This window comes from Chlorocebus sabaeus, chromosome 19 (genome assembly GCF_047675955.1).
Source record: "Chlorocebus sabaeus isolate Y175 chromosome 19, mChlSab1.0.hap1, whole genome shotgun sequence".
Classification (NCBI taxonomy): domain Eukaryota; kingdom Metazoa; phylum Chordata; class Mammalia; order Primates; family Cercopithecidae; genus Chlorocebus; species Chlorocebus sabaeus.
In genome coordinates this window covers 6,914,753-6,939,026 of record NC_132922.1, presented here as the reverse complement: position 1 = coordinate 6,939,026, position 24,274 = coordinate 6,914,753, and the positions used below count along the sequence as shown (strand labels likewise).

General features: G+C 48.3%; 1 protein-coding gene across 2 annotated transcripts in view; it reads right to left on the bottom strand.

The window, feature by feature from the left end:
* SULT4A1 (sulfotransferase family 4A member 1) overlaps nucleotides 1-10,406 on the bottom strand; it is a 36,431-nt gene extending 26,025 nt beyond the window's left edge. Inside the window, exon 1 of one of the 2 annotated variants that reach the window (XR_493812.3) lies at nucleotides 10,116-10,327. Coding sequence is in view for 1 of the 2 variants with exons in the window: in XM_007976032.3 (XP_007974223.1) it covers nucleotides 10,116-10,284 (169 nt within the window). In the remaining variant the exon portion in view is untranslated. Of the gene's footprint in view, nucleotides 1-10,115 lie in introns of both variants that reach the window. The other variant, XM_007976032.3, reaches the window with a different exon arrangement.
* Between the last annotated feature and the right edge of the window lie 13,868 nt (nucleotides 10,407-24,274).

Here is a 24,274-nt window from a genome sequence, read left to right as displayed (position 1 = left end):
CAGACACACATATGTATACTCACGCACACCACATACATAACACACATACCACACACACTCCTTCAAACACAGCACGCACATACACACCAGACACAGCACATGTGCACTCACACTCGCGCCACAAACACCACACACACACATCACATGCACACACACCACACACATACACCCATACACACTAGACACACACCGCACCAAGGCTCACACAGCAAGAGAGCAGCAAAACAGGGTCAAGTCCCATGTGTACTCATTTGCGGGATAAATCTCTGACCGTTTCCTAGCTACGATCAAGCAAGGGTGAGGCAGACAGGGCAGTTGCTGGGACTGACCCCCACCCATGACAGTGGCAGCTCAATTCTAGGCCTGGGACCCTGGGAAACGAGTTACAGCCATCCCCACCCCACCCCTGCCCACTCTGGACCACGTCCACAGCCAGACCCCTGCTGGATGCAGAGGAGAAACAGGCACAGTCCCTGGCCGTGACTCCGTCCTCCTGCTGGGGTGATGCCAGGCAGCTGCCGCATGCTGGGCTCCACAGCCAGGCCTGCCTGGTCCAGGAAGCTCCGGCAACCCTGGGTTGGCCCCAGCCTCTGTCTCATGAGACTCTGAAAACCTGGAGCCCAGATTCCCAGCCTAGCTCTGCCAGCAACTCTGGGAGGCCTGAAAGTCACTGCTCCTCTGGGCCTCAGTTTCCTCAAAGTGAACTTCTTCTAGGCCTTTAGCTCTTCTGTTCTGGGTATACAACCCCGAGGCTACCAAGAGGCTACCAGGAGACTGCGGCACCTTCAGACAGAGCTGGCACAGCACGCAGAGCGTAGCTCCGCCCCAGGGGGAAAACGCTCCGCCCAGGGGGAGAACGCTCCGCCCCAGGGGGAAACGCTCCGCCCCAGGAGGCAGAAGCTCTGCCTCAAGGGGAAGAGGCTCCACCTTTGTATGAGAGAAAGTCAGGGAAGGCTTTTGTAAAAAAACAGCCTTTGCAATGGGACCTTCAGGACGAGGGGAGAAACCAGTTGTAAGAAGCTTTGGGGAAAGGAGGCTCTGGCGTGTGGCATTAAGGGCCCCAGCTTGCCCTCATGCAGCATCTCAAGACATCAGTGGTGGTGAGGATGGTGCGGACAACAATGGCAGACAGGGCAATGACCACAACACATGCCCCAGGCGCATCTTTGCTGTGTGACTTCACGGCCCCTCATAAAGGTCCTGCTCTGTGACTCTGGGCACGACCATACGACTTGGCCAACAGAGACGCTGCACGTCTCTGCTTATTCTTCTGCACTTCCACTGCTGCCAAGAGAAGGCCATTGGCCCAGGCTAGCCTGCTAGTCCCAGGAGAAAAAGAGGTGCCTGGAGCAGAGCTGCCCCCGCCAAGCCCAGCCCGAAGCAGGGCCCCAGTCAATCTGCACACACGGGGGACAGTCTGGCCAAGACCAGCTGGGAAAGAATCAGGGCCTTGCCCAAAATCAAAATTCAGACCTAAGTCTTTATAACTGGTCCCCTCCTCCAGCAGAGCCTACCAGTGCCCACCCATACCCCTCAGCTGCCCTAGAGGTCACCTGCAGCGCTGGTGACAGCTTCTGACTTCAAGCACCTGTGCCTGCTTCCCACCTGGCCGCAGAGAAGCAGGCCCAGAAGTGCAGGGAGCCGACGCCCTAAGCCACCCCCAACCACCGAGGGACAAGAGTTGGCACCTGCCCCCCACACGCCAGAGAAGACTCCTAGCTGTGTTCACATCGTCTCTCAAGGGATCCTGGCAGGCTGAGCCCCAGGTTCCCGCAGAGTCACTCCTTCCCTGGCTTCTTCCCCCTTTGCCTTCTGAGACCACCTCCCACCTGACTAGCAGAGGCCCACTCTCTAGTACGAAAGCACACCCACTCACACGCCTGGGCTCTCAGCCCTAAGAGAGGCGACAGTCATGAGGGCTCTGGATCCGAGAGTCCTGATTTGGAAACCAGATCTGCTGCCTCCAGACAACAGGACACTGGACAAGATCTGCCCCTCTACGTGAGTTCTTCATCTGGAAGGCGAGGACAGTGATGAACTCAATGTCATTCCCCACAGAGCACCCTCCAGGCATCATCAGCAGCGACAATTGTGCGGACAGTGACAGCAGACGAAGCACTGACCCCACTCATGACCCTGGGGCTGGCACCACCCAAAGCCAGGCCCACTGGAAGGAGGTGGCAGTGCAGGGAGATGCCACCCACAGAGTCAGGCTGGCCTGGGCCAGTTTCTTCTCAGGGCCTTGGTTCCTTACCCAAAAAATGGCCTATTTCATGGCAAAGTTGTGAGGATGGGGAGGATAAAACAAAGTACTTGGCACAAAGACAGGAAACCCGCTCTCCTCCCTGGTCGTTCTGAGGCTTGAGCAGGATGAATGCCAACCACCTAGTCCAATGCCCCTGCCGCTGGTGGGGTCAACAGGTCCCAGGACAGCCTGGCTCATTTCAAGCTAAGCCAAGTCCTGAAGCCCAAGCCAGGGCCTCTGGCTCACCAGCCCCCATAAAATGACTGGTTTAGCTTCCGAAAATGCCAGCAAGTCTCCAAAGCATGCTTTAGGGAGGCTTCCACCTCTCAATGGGCCCTCCATTCTCCTCTCACTCACTCCTGAAGCCCACGCTAGGACTCCGCTCCCTGCTAACCACAACACAGTCACACTGTACAACATCCTGTCCCACATCCCAGGAGCTACACACACGCCCACCTATCCGATCTAGTGGTCGGAGACTAGGAGGGACCACTAGGGCCCCTTCCCCCTAGATGCAGGATGCTGGAAAGAGCCGCCCCACACGAACAGGGAGAGGTCAGATAAAATTCAAGATCCCAGCTTCACTCAACCAAGATGGGCCCTTCCTCAGAGCGGCAGGAGGCAAGCACCAGCTCACCTGAGACAGGGCCCTGGAGGAAGGGAAGCCAGCCCATGCAGGTGGCAAGAGGAATTCAGGCAAAATGTTTCCACGCTGGTAAAAGCCAAAGGTGAGCCCATGTGACAGCACAGAACCTCTGAAGCCAGAGAACCCAGAGAATCTTACACTGAGCAGAGAGCTGGCACCCAAACACAGGGTCTTCTCCAGACCTGGGCCGGGTGCTCAGGAGAAAGAGTGGGAGGCAGCATGCTTTGGGGAGAGCGTTCCTCAGTGCCATGGCTGTGGGAAAAGAAAAACATCCTACTTGCACCCTTCTCCCTTACAGAAAAAAGGCTTTAAGCCACGGAGAGAGGGGCAGAAAACTGTGTCACCTCCCAGGGCACTGGTGAAGACCCAATGTGGCTGGAGACAGGCAAAAGGAAAAACCAAGACTCTGCCCTTTGGGGAGAGGCAGGAAACTGTACCTGGGCCCTGACTACTAGAGATCCTCAACACTACAGAAAGGACATGAAACTCCTGCACAAGAGTTACCATCCAGGCAGAGTTTGGCTGCCACTCAGAGGAGGACAGGATCAATGAAAAAGCCGCACCCAGACCCAGCAACATGGATCCTGCAGAAGACTGCAGCTAGACCACACACCAGAGAACCCCAAACCCTCCCTGCCAAGCTACTAAACCAAAGTAACAGATGACAGCAGAGTCTATTACTGGCACAGGGGTGAGAGTGTGCAGACAAAACTCCTCCACAGTTCAGACCTACGAGGAAGACCAAAAGCTGGAGGTGGAGCAGGAACACTGAGAAAAACCCTCTGGAAACTCAGCCCCTCCACTGAACACAAGCTAACACTACAATAATATGAAACCAATGATTGCTCAAGGTAATCAGATCAACACCCAAACCCAAACCAGACCAACGAGGCAGGGTTGAGGCAGGGTTAACTCAATTCCTTATACTAACGGCCTAGCAGTTTAAAAGCCAGCCTCATTTCCAAGCATAAATATGACTGACTTTAGTCTCTACTGTCTAATATACTGTGTTGAGCAGTCAAAAGGTACTATTCCAAAAAAACAAAAAACAAAAAACAAAAAAAAAAACACCTGTCAAGAGACAAAGCAATCAACAGAATCAGACTCATGGAATTGATGAGAAGTCTGATTAACATGTCAAAGGTTCCCAAGGAAAAGATGGACAACACCCAGGAACAGATAGGATTATTTCAGCAGAGAAATGGAAACTCTAAGTGGAAATGGTAGAGGGAAAAAACATAACAAAAACACTGAATGCTTTTGACAGCTCATCAGCAGACTTGACACAGCAGAAGAAAGAAGCAGTTAGCCACAGATTGGTCCACAGAGGTTACCCAAACTGGAACAAAAAGAGAAAAAGAAAGAAGCCAGGTGCAGTAGCATGCCTGCAGCTACTCAGGAGGCTGAGGAAGGAGGACTGCTTAAGCCCAGGAATTCTAGGCCAGTCTGAGCAGCACAGTGAGATCTTGTCTCAAAAAATAAAAATTAAAAAAAAAAAGGAAAGTAAAAAGAGGGAAGAAAACAGAATAGAACATCCAAGAGCTGGAGGACAACATCAAACAATCTAACATATATGTAACTAGAATCTCAAAGGAAGAAAGAATGAGGTAAAAGAAGTATTTCTTAAGATAATGGCTGAGAATTTTTCCCAAATAATGAAAAGCATCAAACCACAGATCCAAGAGGCTTAGAGGAATCCCAAGTAGAAGAATTAACACACACATACAAAAACCCTAGACATATCATATTCAAAGTGCTGAAAATCAAAGACAAAGAGAAAACATTGAAGGCAGCCAGAGGAAAACAGGCACATTACCCAGTGGAAAAAAGAACAAGCCAACATTTCAGCAGAAGCTAAACAAGCCAAGGCCTGGCACGGCAGCTCACGCCTGTAATCTCAGCACTTTGGGAGGCTGAGCTAAGAGGATCATTTGAGCCCATGAGTCCAAGATCAGCCTAGGCAACATGGTGAGACCCTATCTCTACAAAAATACAAAAATTAGCCAGGTGTGGTAGCGCACACCTATAGTCCTAGCTACTTGGGAAGCTGAGGCAGGAGGATTGCTTGACCCCAGGAGGTCGAGGCTGCAGTAAGCCATGACTGCATCACTGCACTCTAGCCTGGGCAATAGAGTAAGACCCTTCGAAGGAGGGAGGGAGGGAGGGAAGGAAGGGGGGGAGGGGGGAGTGGGGGAGGGAGGGAGGGAGGGAGGGAGGGAGGAAGGAAGGAAGGAAGGAAAAGAAACTATGGCCAGGCACAGTGACTCACACCTGTAATCCCAGCACTTTGGGAGGCCAAGGCAAAAGGAACTATGGCCAGGCATGGTGGCTCACACCCACAATCCCCAGACTTTGGGAGGCCAAGGCAGGAGGATTATTAAAGCCCAGGAGTTCAAGACCAACCTGGTCAATATGGCAAGACCACCATCCCTACAAAAAAATTTAAAAATTAGCCGGGAATCGTGGCTCATGCCTGTGGTCCCAGCTACTCAGGAGGCTGAGGCGGGAGGACTGCTTGAGCCCAGGGGGTTGAGGCTGCAGTGAACACTCCAGCCTGGGTGACAGAGCCAGACCCTGTCTCCAAAAAAGTAAAAGTAAAGATAAATAAGTAAAAGAAACTATGCAAGCCAGAAGACACAGGAGGATCATCTCTCGAGTTCTGAAAGATACTACAGGGGAGGCCTAGGAAGAATGTTTAGCCCCTCATTTAACAGACAAGTGGACTTGAAGATAGGAAGTCATCAGGTAATCAGAGGGCAACATGGGGGAAAGGAGACATGAGGGGAGGGGAGCAAAATACTAGACAAGAGGAGCAGACAGTTCCCCGTGGGGGGCAAGCAAGGAGGTGGAACAGGTGGAGTCCAGGTCACAGAAGGGCAGGCTAAGGCGGTGACTGCTGCCTGGCAGCAATGGGAGCCAGTAAAGAACTCTAAGTGGGGAGTACCCAAGTTAGACTGGTATTTCCAGGAGATCACTCTAGCTATGGAGTGAAGGATGAACTGAAGCGGGGCTCAGGAAGAGGCCACTGCAACACTGCAGGTCAGAGGGGAAGAATCCTAAGACTGTGGCAGGTGCTGAGGGAGCCAAAAGATCTGAGAGCTGCTTAGGGGGCAGATGAACCCCCTTGTAGAAGCAAGTAACAAGGGCATGGGGCAGGAGGAGTCATTGCTGTCTGGGAAGAATGAGACAGGAGGAATCCCAAGAGCCCTGGAGCTCAGACAAGCAGACTCAGGGTCTCTTCCTGTTCCAGCAGGGCCAACTACTCAGGAGGTGGTGCCCCCAGCAGCCCCATCTCCTTCTTCCTCCCAAACCCTGAGAGCCATTCTGCAGGCTTTTGCCTCCCAGCCCAGTTGAGTGATGGGGAGAAACGTGGCCCTGGCAGTTTCTGGCAGGCCCTGGGCAGACCCACGACACTTACTTTGCCACCCCCTTCCCCAGGTCAAGCCCCCTGATTATGTGTAACAGCTGGAAGACAAAGGGGAAGGGATGAGGGGGCAAGAGGAGAAGGATGGGGAAAGAGGAACTTCTCGGTTCTTCTGGTACAAAACCACACGTTCCGTTCTTCGGGCCTCTGCATTCCCTCGTAGGACACAGGTAATTCACCACACTGCTGTGAAACACTTTGCTGCCCTGTGTGGTAAAGCTCAAAGGGCTCCGCATGCTCCCTGATCTCAGAACAAATTGGTAACCCAGGAAGCACTGGCAGGTGCTAGCTTCCACCCCCACGCCTCTCTTACCCTGTCCTGTGGGTGGTTTCTCTCCAGGGTCTACACTCGGCGCTGACACTACCCCAGCCCTTTGCCCTCCCTGGGCCCTCATTTTCACATCTGTAAAAAGGAAACAATCACAAGAGCACAGGGCTGTCCTGAGGATCACAGGGGGTAGAGGGCAAAACAGCATCTGCAATGGGTAATCCACCCAACCTGCCTCCTCCTCCATGCAGTCTCCTGAGATCCTCCTCTTCAGAACCCTCATTCCCAAGCCATTTACCTGGCCCTGAGAACAGCCACCCTGGCTCGTCAGTTAACTTTTCAGTGTTAGGATTCTGGCTTTCCCCCCATGTCACCACAAGTGCCACAAGGTCACCATTACCTCATGCACAGCCCTTCTAAGCCTGCCTCTCCCAGGCACAGTGACACACACACACCAAGAAAACCAGGACGTCCGTCTGGCCTGGGACCTGCACACCAAGTCTCCCCTCAGCTTCAGCTCCCCTCAGCTTCAACCCCTGAGTTGTCTGAAAATGTAAGACTTAAATGAATCAATCTGGTCAAATCCTCTCATTTTTAATGAGCAAACTGAGGTTCAAAGAAACCAGGTGGCTCACCCAAGCCCAGGCCCAGGAGCTTCCCTCTGCATCAGTGAGAATGCGCACACACCTCAGGACTGGCCGGAACCAGGGGGAAAATAAAATCAGGGCAGTGGGTGCTCTGGCTGAGCCAGGGACAGTATTTCAAAGCCCAAGCTCTGTGACTTTGGGGCTGTGCCTCCTCAGGGACGAGCACCTGATTAAAGTCAACCTGTGGACAAAACCAATGGCAGTGATTGCATCAAACCAACACCACACAGGGAAAAAATGTTTTCACAGACACAATCGGATTTAATACAGCCACCATCCCAGGACCAAATACGCTGTACGAATGAATACGGACAAAGTCAGTGATCGACAGAAAGGCCCTTCTCAGAAAACACCATGGGCTCCTGCTGCCTGGATCACGGTTTTACCTGGCGCTGTCCAGCACAACTTTCAGCTGTGATGGAAACACTCCATATCTGTACCGCCCAATACGGCAGCTGCTAGCCCCATGTGGCTACCAAGCACCTGGAACACGGTGATGCTACTGAGGAAATGAATTTCCACTTTTATTTCATTTTAATTCATTAAATGTAAGCAGCCGCCTGTGGGCAGAGGCTCCTACGCTGGAGAGCACAGTGCTAACCCGCCATGTAAGCTAGAATGTCACAAGCACAAAAAGAATCCCAGCAAGCAGCACGGGGTTGTGGGAAAAAATACTGGACAGGAATCGAAGGCCAGGATCTCATTATCATTGCCTTAGCCACCAGAAAGCCCTCACCACCCCTGTGAACCCCAGTTTCTCCATCAGCAGAGGGTGGGAAAGGGTTGACAAGGGACCAGGCCCTTCCGGCTCTGACCACCTGCAAGTTCATTAGGATCTCCTAGACTTGGGCACTGGAAATCCAAGGAGCCCCGTGGGTTCCCTGCCACGGCAGGTAAAGGGGGCAGCTGTTAGTCCTGGCTACTTGCCCCAACCCCAGCACCAACCATGTCTCCCCCATTAGACTGAGAGCTCACTAAGGACAGGCACCAGATAGATGGGGCCTCTCTCGGTCTCCCCAGCACCTAGCAAAGCATCTGGGCACAACAGGTGTTCAGGGCGTAAAAGTCAGCATTAACCATGAGCCTTTCCGGCGTGTGTCTGGACCTAGGCTAAAGGCTCTCACCGGCCATTTTGCTCATCCTCACAGCCACACATGAGTGGGCCGAGGTGGTCTCTCCTCCCTCCTTAGAGACCACAGCTCAATGGGGTTCTATGATCTGCCCAGGGTCACCCTGCTGGTAAGCAGCAAAACTGCATTCAAACCCAGGACTTCCAACTCCGAAGCCAGGTTCTTAATGTGTAAGCACTGATGCCTGCTACAAATCCATCCCCAGTAGCAGAGGGAAGGAAAGGGAAAGAAAATATGAACTGGGCTACCTGAAGTCCACTTGGAGGGGCCTCAGAGAAGTGACACAAACCTCAAAATCCCTAAGTGGCTGAGACTTCCAGCATTTTAAAGCCTACTAGAAAGAAGGCTGGGTCGCCCTCCTTCTTGGGCCCTCATGATTTTCCAAGGGCAACGGAGCACCCATAGGGCAGGGGAGAGGCTGGCCGTGGACCAGGAGACCTAGCTAGACCTGACCTCTGTCCCTCAGCAACTGCGTGACTCCGAGCCATTTGTGCGTTCTCTGAGCCTCTGAAAAAAAGCTATGAGAACCCCTCGCAGATTAACAGCGGTAGAGCCCTTGGCACACAGGACTCAATGAGTGGCCACAGAAGCCAACGACATGCTTAGCCATTCCAAAAGCATTCCAGGTCCCACCCCATGCGGCAACTGGCATGTGCTCAAGATAGCAGCCCCTCGAACGCTCTGTTCTCCAACCAACATCCTCCACTGAGAGCCCCTACTCCAATCTTCCTCAGAAGAATGTCAGGGACCTGCCCTCAGGTGTCTGGAACTCCATACAGCTACAACAGCCAAGCCTACAGCTTTTCCCGAAACCGCCCGACTGCTGGTCCGGCATGACCTTAGAGCCAGACACCTTGTAAACCACGCTATGTCTGCCTCAAATACAGTGGCAACAGGGAATCCCTAGGGCATGTTTAGAGCACAGGAAAGCTGCTACCTCCTTTCCCTACAAACCTCATATGGGGTACTTTACAATCTCCTACCTCAGGTCTGGAGACAGACCAGCCTAGCTTTAATTCCCAGGTCAGCCACTCACCAGCTGGGTGACCTTGGCCCAGCCTTCTCCCCTCTCTGAGCCTCTGTGCCTAGACTGTAAAGTGGGAATGACCACCACCAGCTCACACAGCTGTTACTGTGAATGTGACGTCAGTTAATGCTGGTAAATGTGAATGCCCCAGGTCCTGCCTCGGTGATGGAGGCAGCCCTGAAACAAGAGAATGTACAAGCAAGGCACTCTAGGCGGGGGCGGGTCCCATCCCCCACCCGGAGCTCACACTGGAAAGGAGGGACGTTACGTTTCCACGTTGAAAGCCCTGACGCCCGTGTTATCTCCCTTCCCAGGTGAACACCAGGACTTTGCACTCATCAAAGGTTGGCCAGGATTCAGGAACAGAGAGGTTCAGTGACCTGTCCAAGGTCACACAGCCAGCCAGGTAAAGGGAGCAGGAGGGATGGGTGGCGGCCCTGGACCCATCCTCCTGCAGCGCCGGCCAAATAGGCTCCATCTCCACGGAACTGGCCGCCCCCGAAGGTCTCTGACCTTGGTTTCCCCAGGTGCGAACCAATCCCCTTCCCACTCCACCCCACACGGCCCGCAGGGATCTGAGCACCGGCAGGGCGGCGGCGGCGGCGGCGAGGGCGAGGGCGAGGGCGACCACCCGGCCCGGCAGAAGCCTTGGGCGCGGCGCGGCGTCTACGCGGCCGCGCTGCAGGGCCGGGGCACGGTGTAGCGGGCGCGGTCGGCGCGGGGCTCACCGGACTTGGGGTAGGTGACGATCCACACGTCGCTGGGCCGCACCGGGAAGTTGGCGATCTCCTCCATCTTCCCGCGGCAGAACGGCGGCAGCCGCACGCCATGGAACTCGAAGTACTTGCTCTCGAACTCCCCCGGGGTGCTGGGGGTCTCGGCCTCGCTCTCCGCCATGCCGCCGCCGTCGCCGCCGCCTCCCGGCCCGCAGCCCGCACGCGCCCGCGCCCGCTCCCGCGCCCGCGCCCCGCACACGCCCGCGCCCCACCGGCGCGCGGCGGCCGCTCCGCAGGCGTGACGTCATGGCGCCGCCCGACGCGCGCCGGAGGCTCCCCTCCGCAGGTATGACGTCATGGCGCCGCCCGGCACGCGGCCGCGGGGCTCCACGGGCGTGACGTCATGGCGCCGCGGAGCAGCGCCCTCCCGCCCCGCCCCGGCCGTGGTCACCCACCCGCTCCCGTGGCTGACAGAGACCCCGGTCCGCGGTCCGCAGCCTTCTCAGGCTCGTGTGCGTTCATTGCCCTCATGGCTTCTGTCACTCAGAAAGCGCTCAACACAGACGCATGAGATACCCGCTCTGGAAGGCAGTGGTCCATTCAACACGTGCTTAGCGCGCTCCCGATCTGTGCCAGGCACTGGGCCAGGCCCGCGACACGCGTCAGGGTAGAAGCAAGCAGAAGCCTGGCCCTGTTGGAGCTTACATTGGTAAATAACCAAGATAATTTCAGGTAAATGTTAAGTGGTATTAAAAATATGCCTCTTGGCCAGTCGCGGTGGATCAAGCCTGTAATCCCAGCACTTTGAGAGGCCGAGGTTGGCGGATCTCTTGAAGTCAAGAGTTCGAGACCAACCTGGATAAATGGTGAAACCGCATCTCTACAAACGTACCAAAAAAAAACAAAAACAAAAAAAGCAGTGAGCTGTGAACTTGTACCACTGCACTCCAGTCGGCAACAGGACAAGATCTTGTTTGTTTATTTGTTTGTTTGTTTGTTTTAAAAAAAAAGGGCCACCTTGCCCAGCCAAAAATAAAAAATAAAAAAGTGGTTTTTTTGTTTGTTTGTTTGTTTGAGACAGAGTCTCGCTCTGTCGCCCAGGCTGGAGTGCAGTGGTGTGATCTCGACTCACTGCAAGCTCCACCTCCTAGGTTCACGCCATTCTCCTGCCTTAGCCTCCCTAATAGCTGGGACTACAGGCGCCCACCACCACGCCCGACTCTTTTTTTTTTTTTTTTAGTAGTAGAGATGGGGTTTCACCGTGTTAGCCAGGATGTCTCAATCTCCTGACCTCGTGATCCGCCTGCCTCAACCTCCCAAAGTGCTGGGATTACAGGTGTGAGCCACCTCACCCTGCCAAAAAGTGCTTCTTAATATCCCACGAGTAGGGGAGGGGAGTGTTGGATTGTAAATTCCAGGACCCCAGACCTATGGAGAAAAATTACAAAAATATACATTTAGTAAGGCACTTCTTGTGTAAACTATAATTTGAGAGCAACCGAGTTCTAGAGATCTCGGTGCAACCCCTTGCCAGTCATGCACTCAACAGACATGTATGAAGCACCTACTAACATGCCTGGGACTGGGGAAGCACAAAGATGAAAACAACACAGTCGTGCTCTCATTGTCTGCAGCTGAGCATCATCAGCTGTGTAAAGGAAAAGCATAAGTCCTACCTCTAAGTACTGTAGCCAGGAGGATGGAAGGAGTTTACACCAACAAGAATCTGGAGCAGAGTGGATGGACAGGACCTATTCCTACTCTCTCCTTCTTACTATAGAGTGAGACACTTGCATTCTGACGCCAAAGACACACACATGGGCTGAGAGGTGCAGGCCATGTGCACACAGCAGACAGAGAGAGGAAACAGCAATTAATCCTGACTTGGGAAGCTTATGGATGTCTTTCCAAAAAGAAAGAGGACATTCCGAGCACCCAGGCTTTATTCAAAATAATTAGGCCAATGGCGAAAGGGCATCTAGCCAAAAGCTAGAGGGATTGAGCGAATGAATGAACATCCTGGTGTTTCAGGTGAGGGTTCTCACTGTGGGAGAAGGAAGATGTAAATGGGGAATGGGAGGAGGCCGGGAAGAATTCTATGGTATTGGATTGGAACCGGAGGTATCGACATGAGTTTATGATACTTTTACATTCCTACTTCTTATATTTGCTGAAAAAGCCTTTAGGCAATGATATCTCAATAATACCAGGCATACCCCCTGCCCAGATCTTTGCTAAGTACTTCCCTCACCAAATGAACCTGGGGTTTCTTGGAGAAAAAGCCAACTCCAGGGCAAGGAAAGTACAAGATGAGCCTAAAACGTTTTGTTGAGTCTTGAACTCCTGCAAGTTCAAAAATGTTGGGAATAGGTCGGAAGGACACTGGGTGTCACGTGAAAGTATTACCATAGGTCAAATCGGAAACAGTTTGAGCCTGTTAGACAAGAATGGGAAACAACCCACATACCGGACAGTAGAATAGATAAATCGTGATATATCCATACAAGGGAATACTCAGTAACTTTTTAAAAAAGGAATGTAACTAAGAATGTCATAGTCAAAATGATGAACAAAATTAAGACAAGCACAAAAAATGGTATGTTGTATGATTCTATTTATTTACAGTCAAAGCCAGCAAAACTGATCTATAGTGATAGAGGTGAGAATAGTCTTAACCTGGGGCATGGAAAGAGGGTTGACTGGGAGCGGACTCAAGGGTACCTACCCTCCATAGTGTCGGAAACATCATAGCTTGCTCTTAGTGGCAGTTACATGAAGATGTAGACACAGATAGAAGTACAGACATGGACATAGATGTAGGCCCTGCTTCACAGATATGCAACCAGGGGAGCCACACAGGGTTCTGTGCTCAGAAGGGCCCCACACTTTGGAATTCCATGCTCTGTGGTCACCATCTTGAAATTGTTGCATTTATCTTTGAGTTTGTTTTGTAAGTGAGGTCTGGTCAAAGTTAACTGGGAGTAATGATGCGCACCTGTAATCCCAGCTACTCAGAAGGCTGAAGCAGGAGGTTCGCTTGAAGCTGGGAGATGGAAGTTGCAGTGAGCAGAGATCGCGCCACTGCACTCCAGCCTGGGTGACAGAACAAGACTCTATCTAAAAAAAAAAAGCAAATTGTTCTTCCCATATGAGTGGGCAGCAGTTAATTTGTTGAGGGCTTGTATGGAACAAAAAGGTAAAGGAAAGTTGAATTTGCTCTCTGCCTACTTCAACAGGAACATCAATCTTCTCCTGCCCCCAGTGCTCCTGGTTCTCAGGCCATCAGAACTGGATCACATCTATAGCAGCAGATCTCCTACTCTCAGGCCTTCATGCTACACCACCAGCTTTCCTGGGTCTCCAGCTTGCAGAGGGTAAATCATTCTCAGTCTCCACAATCATGTGAGCCAATACCTTATAATATATATCCTTCTATATACATATATGAAACTAGTGGTCATATATGTAAGTGTGTTTGTGTGTGTGTGTGTATATACATATATACATTTGTCCTGTTTCTCCAGAGAACCCTAAGACACCACCTCCACCAGGTAATCAAAATAAACGTTACCAATGCCTGTAATCCCAGCACGTTGGGAGGCCGAGGCAGGCGGATCACGAGGTCAGGAGATCGAGACCATCCTGGCTAACACGGTGAAACGCCATCTCTACTAAAAATACAAAAAATTATCCAGGCGCGGTGGCGGGCACCTGTAGTCCCAGCTACTCGGGAAGCTGAGATAGAAGAATGGCATGAAGCCGGGAGGCGGAGCTTGCAGTGAGCCGAGATTGTGCCACTGCTCTCCAGCATGGAAGACAGAGTGAGACTCTGTCTCAAAATAAATAAATAAATAAATAATAAGAAAAATAAAGAATCTAGAATAGGCAAAAGAATTTTGAAAAAGAATAGCAAAGTTTGAGGGCTCACACTACCCGATTTCAAGACTTATTATAAAGCTAGTTACTTTAACACTGTAAATCAAAACAATATATAACTGACATAAGCATAAAATGTAAATAGATGGAATATAATAGAAAGCTCAAAAATATACCCAAACATCTATGACCAATTGTTTTTTGACAAAAATATCCTTAAAAAGTAGAAAGCAGTAACTTCTCATGAGCCGAAAATGTCCATCAAGGCCTGAGCCTTTGAATAGAGAAAACCTCACTGCTGCATAAGGGGCATAAGAGGGGGCTGGATAGCTCTTTATCCTAAAGAGACTCTTCTTAAGTAAGGTTCATCCAGTAGATCTCCAAATCTCAGCCCTCTGAGATCCATCCCCAAGGCTGCTGAGGCAGCGGGGAAGCGAGGTCGCTGTCCGCGGTGCTGAACGTACAGCTTCCCACTCATCCTCCTGCCCTTCCATCCTGGCACGCTGGGTAACCACAACTCCTGATGACCCTGATTTTCTTTTGTTATGTTCTATCTTGAGGCATCTTTTCCTGTTTCTATATGCTATCTTTTTCTTAATAGGAGAAAAGGCATACAAATTTAATGTGCATGCATGGGAGCCTTCAGAATGAAGACCCAGCTTCCCATGAGTTACAGAAACTTACATACCATTTTGAGCTTACAGAAAGAACAGGGGCTTAGATTCTGGTAAAACAGGTTATGAGAGGGGGAAAGAAACTTGACTAGCAAAGGTGTCCTTGTTATGTGGATGAAGCCTCCCTTGGAGAGAATAGATGGTAAAGGGTGGGAGAGTCCCAATCGCTCTTGGATCTGGGGAAAGAATAGAAAGGTTGGAGGAGGGGAGGAATATGGCAGCATTCATGGAAATTCTCTACAGATACAAATTTCCCCACTTAACGTAGCTTTGCAAGGCCAGTTCTGTCAAGATGACCAAGTGGCAGCCATTTCAAAATATGTCAAAGAAATATACTTTGAGGTAAAATATTTTAATTTCATTCAATCCCCACTTTGAAACTTCAAACAAGTTTCACATATCAAAAGCCAAGCTAGGATGGTTGCAGTGGCTTGAACCTGTAATCACAGCACTTTGGGAGGCCGAGGTGGGAGGCTCACTTGGGCCCAGGAGTTCGAGACCAGCCTGGGCAACATAGCAAAACCTCATATTTTTCAAAATAGAAAAATTGGCCAGATGTGGTGGCGCACACATGCCCAGCTACTCAGGAGGCAAAGACAGGAGGATTGTTTGAGCCTGGGAGGTCAAAGCTGTAGTGAGCCAAGATCCTGCCACTGCACTCCAGCCTGGGTGACAGAAAAAAAAAAAAAAAAAAGAAGCCAAGCTGATAGCTTTGGAGAGATTTGGGTTAGAGTCTGTTAGATCGAGATAGAGAAAGCAGGGGGAAAGACAAATTGGATAAATAGGTGCAAATTGAAATATATCATCCCATATTGTCAGAGGCATTCAAACCAGCGTGGCTACTTTTTGAATAGGGGCTGGGTAAAATAATGCTGAGACCTACTGGGCTACATTCCCAGGGGGCGAGGCATTCTTCGTCACAGAATGAGATAATAGGTCAGAACAAGGTGCAAGTTACAAAGACCTTGCTGATGAAACAGGATGCAGTAAAGAAGCTGGTCCTTGAGGCTGGGCACAGTGGCTCATGCCTGTAATCCCAGCACTTTGAGAGGCCAAGGCAGGCGGATCACTTGAGGTCAGGAATCTGAGACCAGCCTGGCCAACATGGTGAAACCCCGACTCTACTAAAAATATAAAAACTTAGCCACATGTGGTGGCACACACCTGTAATCCCAACTACATAGGAGGCTGAGGCACAAGAATTGCTTGAACCTGGGAGGCAGAGGTTACAGTGGGCCAAGGTCACGCCACTGCACTCCAGCCTGGGCAGCAGAGTGAGATTCCATCTCAATTTTAAAAAATTAAAAAAAAAAAAAAAAGGGCTGGGCCCAGTGGCTCATGCCTGTAATCCCAGCACTTTGGGAGTCCAAGGAGGGTGGATCATCTGAGGTCAGGAGTTTGAGACAAGTCTGACCAACATGGTAAAACCCCGTCTCTACTAAAAATACAAAAATTAGCCAGATGTGATGGTGTGTGCCTGTAATCCCAGCTACTCAGGAGGCCGAGGCAGGAGAATTGCTTGAACCCAAGAGGCAGAGGTTGCAGTGAGCCGAGATCGTGCCACTGCACTCCAGCCTGGGCAACAGAGCGAGACTCTGTCTCAAAAAAAAAAAAAAAAAAGCTGGCCCAAACCCACCAAAACAAAAGATGGTGGTGAAAGTGACCTCTGGTCATCCTCATTGCTCACTGTACACTAATTATAGTGCATTAACATGCTCAGAGATGCCATGGCAACATGAGGAAGTTACTCTATATGGTCTAAAATCTTCTGTTGTGAGCCTTTAGTCCTGAGAATAGATCAGTTCAGTTAAACAGCCATGTCTCATTCCAGGAGGTGGCATTAAAGATGGACTAGTCCTCTACCTGTGATGTAGGCAGTCAGATTTCTTTCTTTTTATTTTGAAACAAGGTCTCGCTCTGTCACCCAGGCTGAAGTGCAATGGCACAATCATAGCTCACTGCAGCCTCACCCTCCTGGACTCAAGCAGGCATCCCACCACAGCCTTCTGAGTAGCTGGGACTACAGGTATATGCCAGTACATGCAGCTAATTTTCTTTCTTTCTTTCTTTCTTTCTTTTTTTTTTTTTTTTTCATAGGGGTCTCACTATGTTCAAGACCCAGGCTGGTCTTGAACTCCTGTACTCAAGTGATTCTCCTGCTCAGCCTCCCAAAGTGCTGGGATTACAGATGTGAGCCACTGCACCTGGCCAGCAATCAGAATTCTAATAAGAGACATTTCTATTGTGAACCTAAAGAATCCGAGACAAGTCTTAATCAATTTAGAAAGTTTATTTTGCCAAGGTTAAGGACACATCCATGACACAGCCTCAAGAGATCCTGAGGACATGTGCCCAAGGTGGTCATGGTACAGCTTGCTTTTATACATGTTAGGGAGACATAGGCATCAATCAATACATGTAAGATGTACATTGGTTTTAACTAGAAAGGTGGGACAGCTTGAAATGGGCAGGTGGGTCAGGGCTTCCAGGTCTTAGGTAGGTTTAAAGATTTTCTGATTGGCAGTTGGTTGAAAGAGTTATGATCTAAAGCCCTGGAATCAATAGAAAAAAATGTCTGGGTTACAATAAGGGGTTGTGGAGACCAATGTTTTATCATGCAGATGAAGACTCCATATTACAGGCTTTCAAGAATATAGATTGTAAATGTTTCTTATCAGACTTAAGGTCTCTATTGATGTTAAATGCTGGTTGGCTTTTCCTGAATTCCAAAAGGGAGCAGGGCATAATGAGTCATGTCTGACACCCACTACCCATCATGGCTTGAACTAGTTTTTCAGTTTAGCTTTGGGGTGCCGTTGGCCGAGAGGAAGGAGCCTGTTCAGATGATGGGGAACTTCGAATTTTATTTTTGGTTTACACTGCAGAAACAGAAGAAAAACAAAGGTTAACTTTGGTGCAGTCAGTTTCTAGACTAGTTTTTTTTTTCTTTAGAGTATGTAAACCGAAAATAAAATTCTAAGCCCCCCATCCCCCAAACCACCTGAACAGACCCCCTCCTCTTGGTCAAGGGCATTCCAAAGCTAACCTGAAAAGCTATTTCGGCCGGGTGCGGTGGCTAACGCCTGTAATCCCAGCACTTTTGGAGGCCAAGGCGGGCAGATCACGAGGTCAGGAGATTGAGACCATCCCGGCTCACACAGTGAAACCCCGTCTCTACTAAGAATACAAAAAATTAGCCGGGTGTGGCGGTGGGCGCCTGTGGTCCCAGCTACTTGGGAGGCTGAGACAGGAGAATGGCGTGAACCCGGGAGGTGGAGCTTGCAGTGAGCCAAGATTGCGCCACTGCACTCCAGCCTAGGCGACAGAGCGAGACTCCATCTCAAAAAAAAAAAAAAGCTATTTCAGGCTATGATGGGAAGTGCTGATCAGACATGCCTCATTATATCCTCCTCCCTTTTGGAATCACTGATAGAAAATATTCTTTTTTAATGTTTATAGTAGCTTTATTCATTCATAACAGCAAAAACTGTAAACAAAGAATTAATATATTCCTTCACTGAGCGAATGGTTAAACAAACTATGGTACATCCATACTATGGAATACTATTTATCAGTAAAGAAGGAATGAACGATTGATAAATGCAACAACCTGGATGAATCTCCAGAGAATCATGCTGAATGTAAAAAGATAAGCCCCAAAGGTTACATGCTGTATTATTTCCATTTATACAGTATTCTTGAAATAACAAAATTACAAAAATGGAGAATAGATGAGTGGTTGTTATGGGTTAAGGAGAGGGTGGGAGCAGAAGGGAAATGAGTGTGCCTATAAAAGGACACATGAGGGACCCTTTTTGATAGATCACATGGAAGTGCTCTATCAATGCCAGTATCTTGGTTGTGATATTGGACTATAGTTTGTTAAAAATGTTTTATTTCCATAGGTAGCTGGGGAACAGGTGGTGTTTGGTTACATGAGTAAGTTCTTTAGTGGTGATTTGTGAGATTTTGGTGCACTCATCACCCGAGCTGTATACACGGCACCCAATTTGTAGTATTTTATCCCTCACCTCCTACCCACCCTTTCCCCCTGAGTCTCCAAAGTCCATTATTTCATTCTTATGCCTTTGCATCCTTATAGCTTAGTTCTCACTTATGAATGAGAACATACAATGTTTGGTTTTCCATTTCTGAATATAGCCTCCAATCTTAGAGTATAGCCTCCAATCTTAGAATATAGCCTCCAATTTTATCCAGATTGCTGCAAATACCATTAATTCATTTATTTTTATGGCTGAGTAGCATTCCGTCATATATATACACCACAGTGGTTCCACTCATTGATTGATGGACATTTGGGTTGGTTCCACATTTTTGCAATTGATAATTGTGCTGCTATAAACATGCATGTGAAATATCTTTTTCATATAATGACTTCTTTTCCTCTGGGTAGACGCCCAGTAGTGGGATTGCTAGATCAAATGGTAGTTCTACTTTTAGTTCTTCAAGGAATCTCCACACTGTTTTCCATAGTGGTTGTGCTAGTTCACATTCCCACCAGCAGTGTAGAAGGATTCCCTGTTCACCGCATCCATGCCAACATCTATTAGTTTTTGATTTTTTGATTATGGCCATTCTTGCAGGAGTAAGGTGCTATTGCATTGCAGTTTTGATTTGCATTTCCCTGATCATTAGTGATGTTGAGCATTTTTTCATATGTTTGTTTGCCATTGTATATCTTCTTTTGAGATTTGTCTATTCATGTCCTTAGCCCACTTTTTGATGAGATTTTTTTTCTTGCTAATTTGTTTGAGTTCATTGTAGATTCTGGATGTTATTCCTTTGTCAGATGAATAGATTGGGAAGATTTTCTCCCACTCTGTAGGTTGTCTGTTTACTCTGCTCACTGTTCCTTTTGCCATGCAAAAGCTCTTTAGTTTAAGTCCCAGCTATTTATCTTTGTTTTTATTGCATTTGTTTTTAGGTTCTTAGTCATGAAACCCTTGCCTAAGCCAATATCTAGAAGGGTTTCTCTGATGTTACATTCTAGAATTTTTATAGTTTCAGGTCTTAGATTTAAGTCTTTGATCCATCTTGAGTTGATTTTTGTATAAGGTGAGAGATTCGGTTTCATTCTCCTACATGTGTCTTGCCAATTATCCCAGCACCATTGTTGGATAGGGTGTCCTTTCCTCACCTTACGTTTTTGTTTGCTTTGTCAAAAATCAGTTGGCTGTAAGTATTTGGGTTTACTTCTGGTCTATGTGTCTATTTTTATACCAGCACCATGCTGTTTGGGTGACTGTGGCCTTATAGTATACTTTGAAATCAGATAATCTGATGCCTCCGGATTTGTTCTTTTTGCTTAGTCTTGATTTGACTATGTGGGCTCTTTTTTGTTGCCATATGAATTTTAGAATTGTTTTTTCTAGTTCTGTGAAGAAGTATGGTGGTATTTTGATGGGAATTACATTGCATTTGTGGATGGTTTTTGGCAGTGTGGTCATTTTCACAATATTGAGTCTACCCATCCACGAGCATGGGATGCGTTTCCATTTGCGTGTGTGGTCTATGATTCCTTTCAGCATTGTTTTGTAGTTTTCCTTGTAGAGGTCTTCCACCTCCTTGGTTAGGTATATTCCTAAGTTTGTTTTTGTTTTGTTTTTGTTTTGTTTTGTTTGTTTTTTTGCAGCTATTGTATTGATTTGATTCTCAGCTTTTCGCTGTTGGTGTATAGGAGAGCTACTGATTTGTGTAGATTAATTTTGTATCTGGAAACTTTGCTGAATTCTTTTATCGGTTCTAGGAGATTTTTGGAGGAGTCTTTAGGGCTTTCTAGGTATACAATCATAACATCAGCAAAGAGCAACAGTTTGACTTCCTCTTTACTGATTTGGATGCCTTTTATTTCTTTATCTTGTCTGATTGCTGTGACTAGGACTTCCAGTACTATGTTGAAGATAAGTAGTAAGAGTGGGCATTCTTGTCTTGTTCCAGTTCTCAGAAGGAAGAAAAGCTTCTTTAAATCTGATAAGAAACATTTACAATCTATTCTCTCTGAAGCCTGCTATCTGGAAGCTTCATCTGCATGATAAAACATTGGTCTCCACAACCCTTTACCATAACCAAGATAATCCCTTCTATTATAAAATATAATAAAAAGAAAAGATTCCTTTTTATTGATAATAACTCTTTCAACCAATTGCCAGTCAGAAAATCTTTGAATCCACCCTCTCACTTGGAAGCCCCCACCCAGCTGCTTCCAGTTGTCTTGCCTCTCCTGACCAATATACATCTTACATGTCTTGATTAATGCCTTATGTCTCACTAAAACGTATAAAACCAACTTGTGGCCCAACCACATTGGGCACATGTTCTTAGCATCTCCTAAGAGCTGCATCACAGCCTATTGGTCACTCATATTTGGCACAGAATAAATCTCCTCAAATATTTTACAGAGTTTGAGTCTTCATCAACAAATATCTGTATGTACTATCAAATTTTTAGAATTAAGAACTTGTTGATTATAGAAATGTCAAACATATCCAAAATTAGAGGGAATGGTATAATGAACTTCTGTTTTTTTACACATCATTCAAATGACAATGAATTTCTATATACTCATCACCCAGTGTCAACTATTATCACTTCATGTTTTATCATCTCCCACATATCCAGACTGTTTTGAAGCAAACTCCATGTATTATATAATTTCATTCATAAATACTTCAGTATGGATCTCCAAGGGATAAGAGCTCTTTGAAAACATATTCCCAATACATTAACACATCTAAGAAATAACAGTTATTCCCTAACATCACCAAACATCCAGTTAGTGTACATGATTAGATTTATGGGTGGGATGCTATGCTCAGAGGGGTTGAGGCCTCTCCCTGGGAATGACTAGTATAACCAGATGATAAGGTTTGGCTATGTCCTCACCCAAATCTTGAATTGTAGCTTCCATAATCCCCAAGTGTCGTGGGAGGGACCCAGTGGGAGGTAATTGAGTCATGGGGGCAGTTACTCCCATACTGCTCTTCTCATGATAGTGAGTGAGTTTTCACGAGATCTGATGGTTTTATAAGGGGTTTTCCCCATTTTGCTCCACACTTGTCCTTCCTGCTGCCATGTAAAGAAGGATGTGTTTGCTTCCCTTTCTGCCATGGTTGTAAGTTTCCTGAAGCCTCCCCAGCCTTGCAGAATTGAGTCAACTAAACCTCTTTCCTTTATAAATTGCTCAGTCTCGAGCAGTTCTTTATAGCAGTGTGAAAACAGACTAATACAGTAAATTGGTACCACAGAGAGTGGGGTGCTGCCATAAAGATACCCAAAAATGTGGAAGTGGCATTGGAACTGGGTAATAGGCAGAGGTTGGAAGTTTGGAGAGCCCAGAAGAAGACAGGAAGATGTAGGAAAGTTTGAAACTTCCTAGAGACTTGTTGGATGGTTTTGGCCAAAATGCTGATAGTGATATGGACAATGAAATCCATGCTAAAGTGGTCTCAGATGGAGATGAAAAACTTCATGGGAACTGGAGCAAAGGTGACTTTTGCCATGCTTTAGCAAAGAGAATAGTGGCATTTTGCCCCTCCCCTAGAGATCTATGGAATTTTGAACTTGAGAGAGATTATTTAAGGTATCTGGTGAAAGAAATTTCTAAACGGCAAAGTGTTCAAGAGGATGCAGAGCATGAACGTTTAGAAAATTTGCAGCCTGATGATGTGATAGAAAAACCTCATTTTCTGGGGAGAAATTCAAGCTGGCTACAGAAATTTGCAGAAGTAACGAGGAGCCAAATATTAGTCATCAAGACAATGGGGAAACTTCGTGGCAGTCCCTCCCATCACAGGCCTGGAGGCCTAGGAGGGAAAAATGGTTTCCTGGGCCAGGTTCAGGGCCCTCCTGCTGTGTGCAGCCTTGGGACTTGGTGCCCTGAGTCCTAGCCACTCCAGCTGTGGCTAAAGGGGGCCAATGTACAGCTCAGGCCATTGCTTCAGAGAGTGCAAGCCCCAAACCTTGGCAGCTTCCACATGGTGTTGGGCCTGCTGGTGCACAGAAGTTAAGAATTAAGGTTTGAGAACCTCCACCTAGATTTCAGAGGATGTATTGAAAGGCCTGGATGTCGAGGTAGAAGTCTGTTGCAGGGGTGGAACCCTCATGGAGAACCTCTGCTAGGGCAGCACAGTAGGGAAATGTGGGGTCAGAGCCCCCACACAGAATCTCCACTGGGGCACTATCTAGTGGAGCTGTAGGAAGAGGGCCGCCATCCTCCAGACCCCAGTATGGTAGATCCACCTATAGCTTGCACTGTGCGCCTGGAAAAGCCACAGACAACACCAGCCTATGAAAGTAGCAAGGAGCAGGGCTGTACCTTGCAAAGCCACAGGGGTGGAGCTGCCCAAGGCCATGGGATGCAAAGCTGCCACCTCTTGCATCAGTGTGCCCTGGATGTGAGACATAGAGTCAAAGAAGATCATTTTGGAATTTTAAGGATTAATGACTGCCCTGTTGGATTTTGGACTTGCATGGGGCCTGGAGCCCCCTTTTTTTGGCCAATTTCTCCCATTTGGAATGCATGTATTTACCCAATGCCTATACTCCCATTGTATCTAGGAAGTAACTAACTTGATTTTGATTTTACAGGCTCATAGGCGGAAGAGACTTGCCCTGTCTCAGATAAGGCTTTGCACTTGGAATTTTGGGTTAATATTGGAATGAATTAAGACTTTGGGGGACTGTTTGGAGGGCATTATTGTGTTTTGAAATGTGAGGACATGAGATTTGGGAGGGGTCGGGGTGGAATAATATGGTTTGGCTGTGTCCCCACCCAAATCTCAACTTGGTTTGTAGTTCCCATAATCCACGCATGTCATAGGAGGTACCTGGTGGGAGGTAATTGAATCATGGGAGTGGTTACCTCCATGCTGTCTCATGATAGTGAGTGAGTTCTCATGAGATCTAATGGTTCTCTGAGGGGCTTTTCCCCCTTTTGCTCAACACTTCTCCTTCCTGAAGCTGTGTGAAGAAGGACATGCTTGCTTCCCCTGCCGCCATGATTGTAATAAGTTTCTTGAGGGCTCCCCAGCCCTGTAGAATTGTCAGAACTGTGAGTCAATTAAACATCTTTCCTATTTTTTTTTTTAGACTGAGACTTGCTCTGTCACCCAGGCTGGAGTGGTGCAGTGGCGCGATCTCGGCTCACTGCAACCTCCGCCTCCCAGGTTCAAGCAAGTCTCCTGCCTCTGCCTCCCAAGTAGCTGGGATTACAGGTGCCCACCACCATGCCGAGCTAATTTTTATATTTTAAGTAGAGACAGGATTTCATCATGTTGGCCAGGCTGGTCTTGAACTCCTCACCTCAGGTGATCCACCCCCCTCAGTCTCCCAAAGTGCCAGGATTATAGGTGTGAGCCACCACAACCAGCCAACCTCTTTCCTTTTTTTTTTTTTTTTTTCCTGAGATGGAGTCTCACTCTGTCGCCCAGGCTGGAGTGCAGTGGCCGGATCTCAGCTCACTGCAAGCTCCGCCTCCCAGGTTCACGCCATTCTCCTGCCTCAGCCTCCCAAGTAGCTAGGACTGCAGGTGCCCGCCACCGCGCCCGGCTAGTTTTTTGTATTTTTTTAGTAGAGACGGGGTTTTACCGCGTTAGCCAGGAT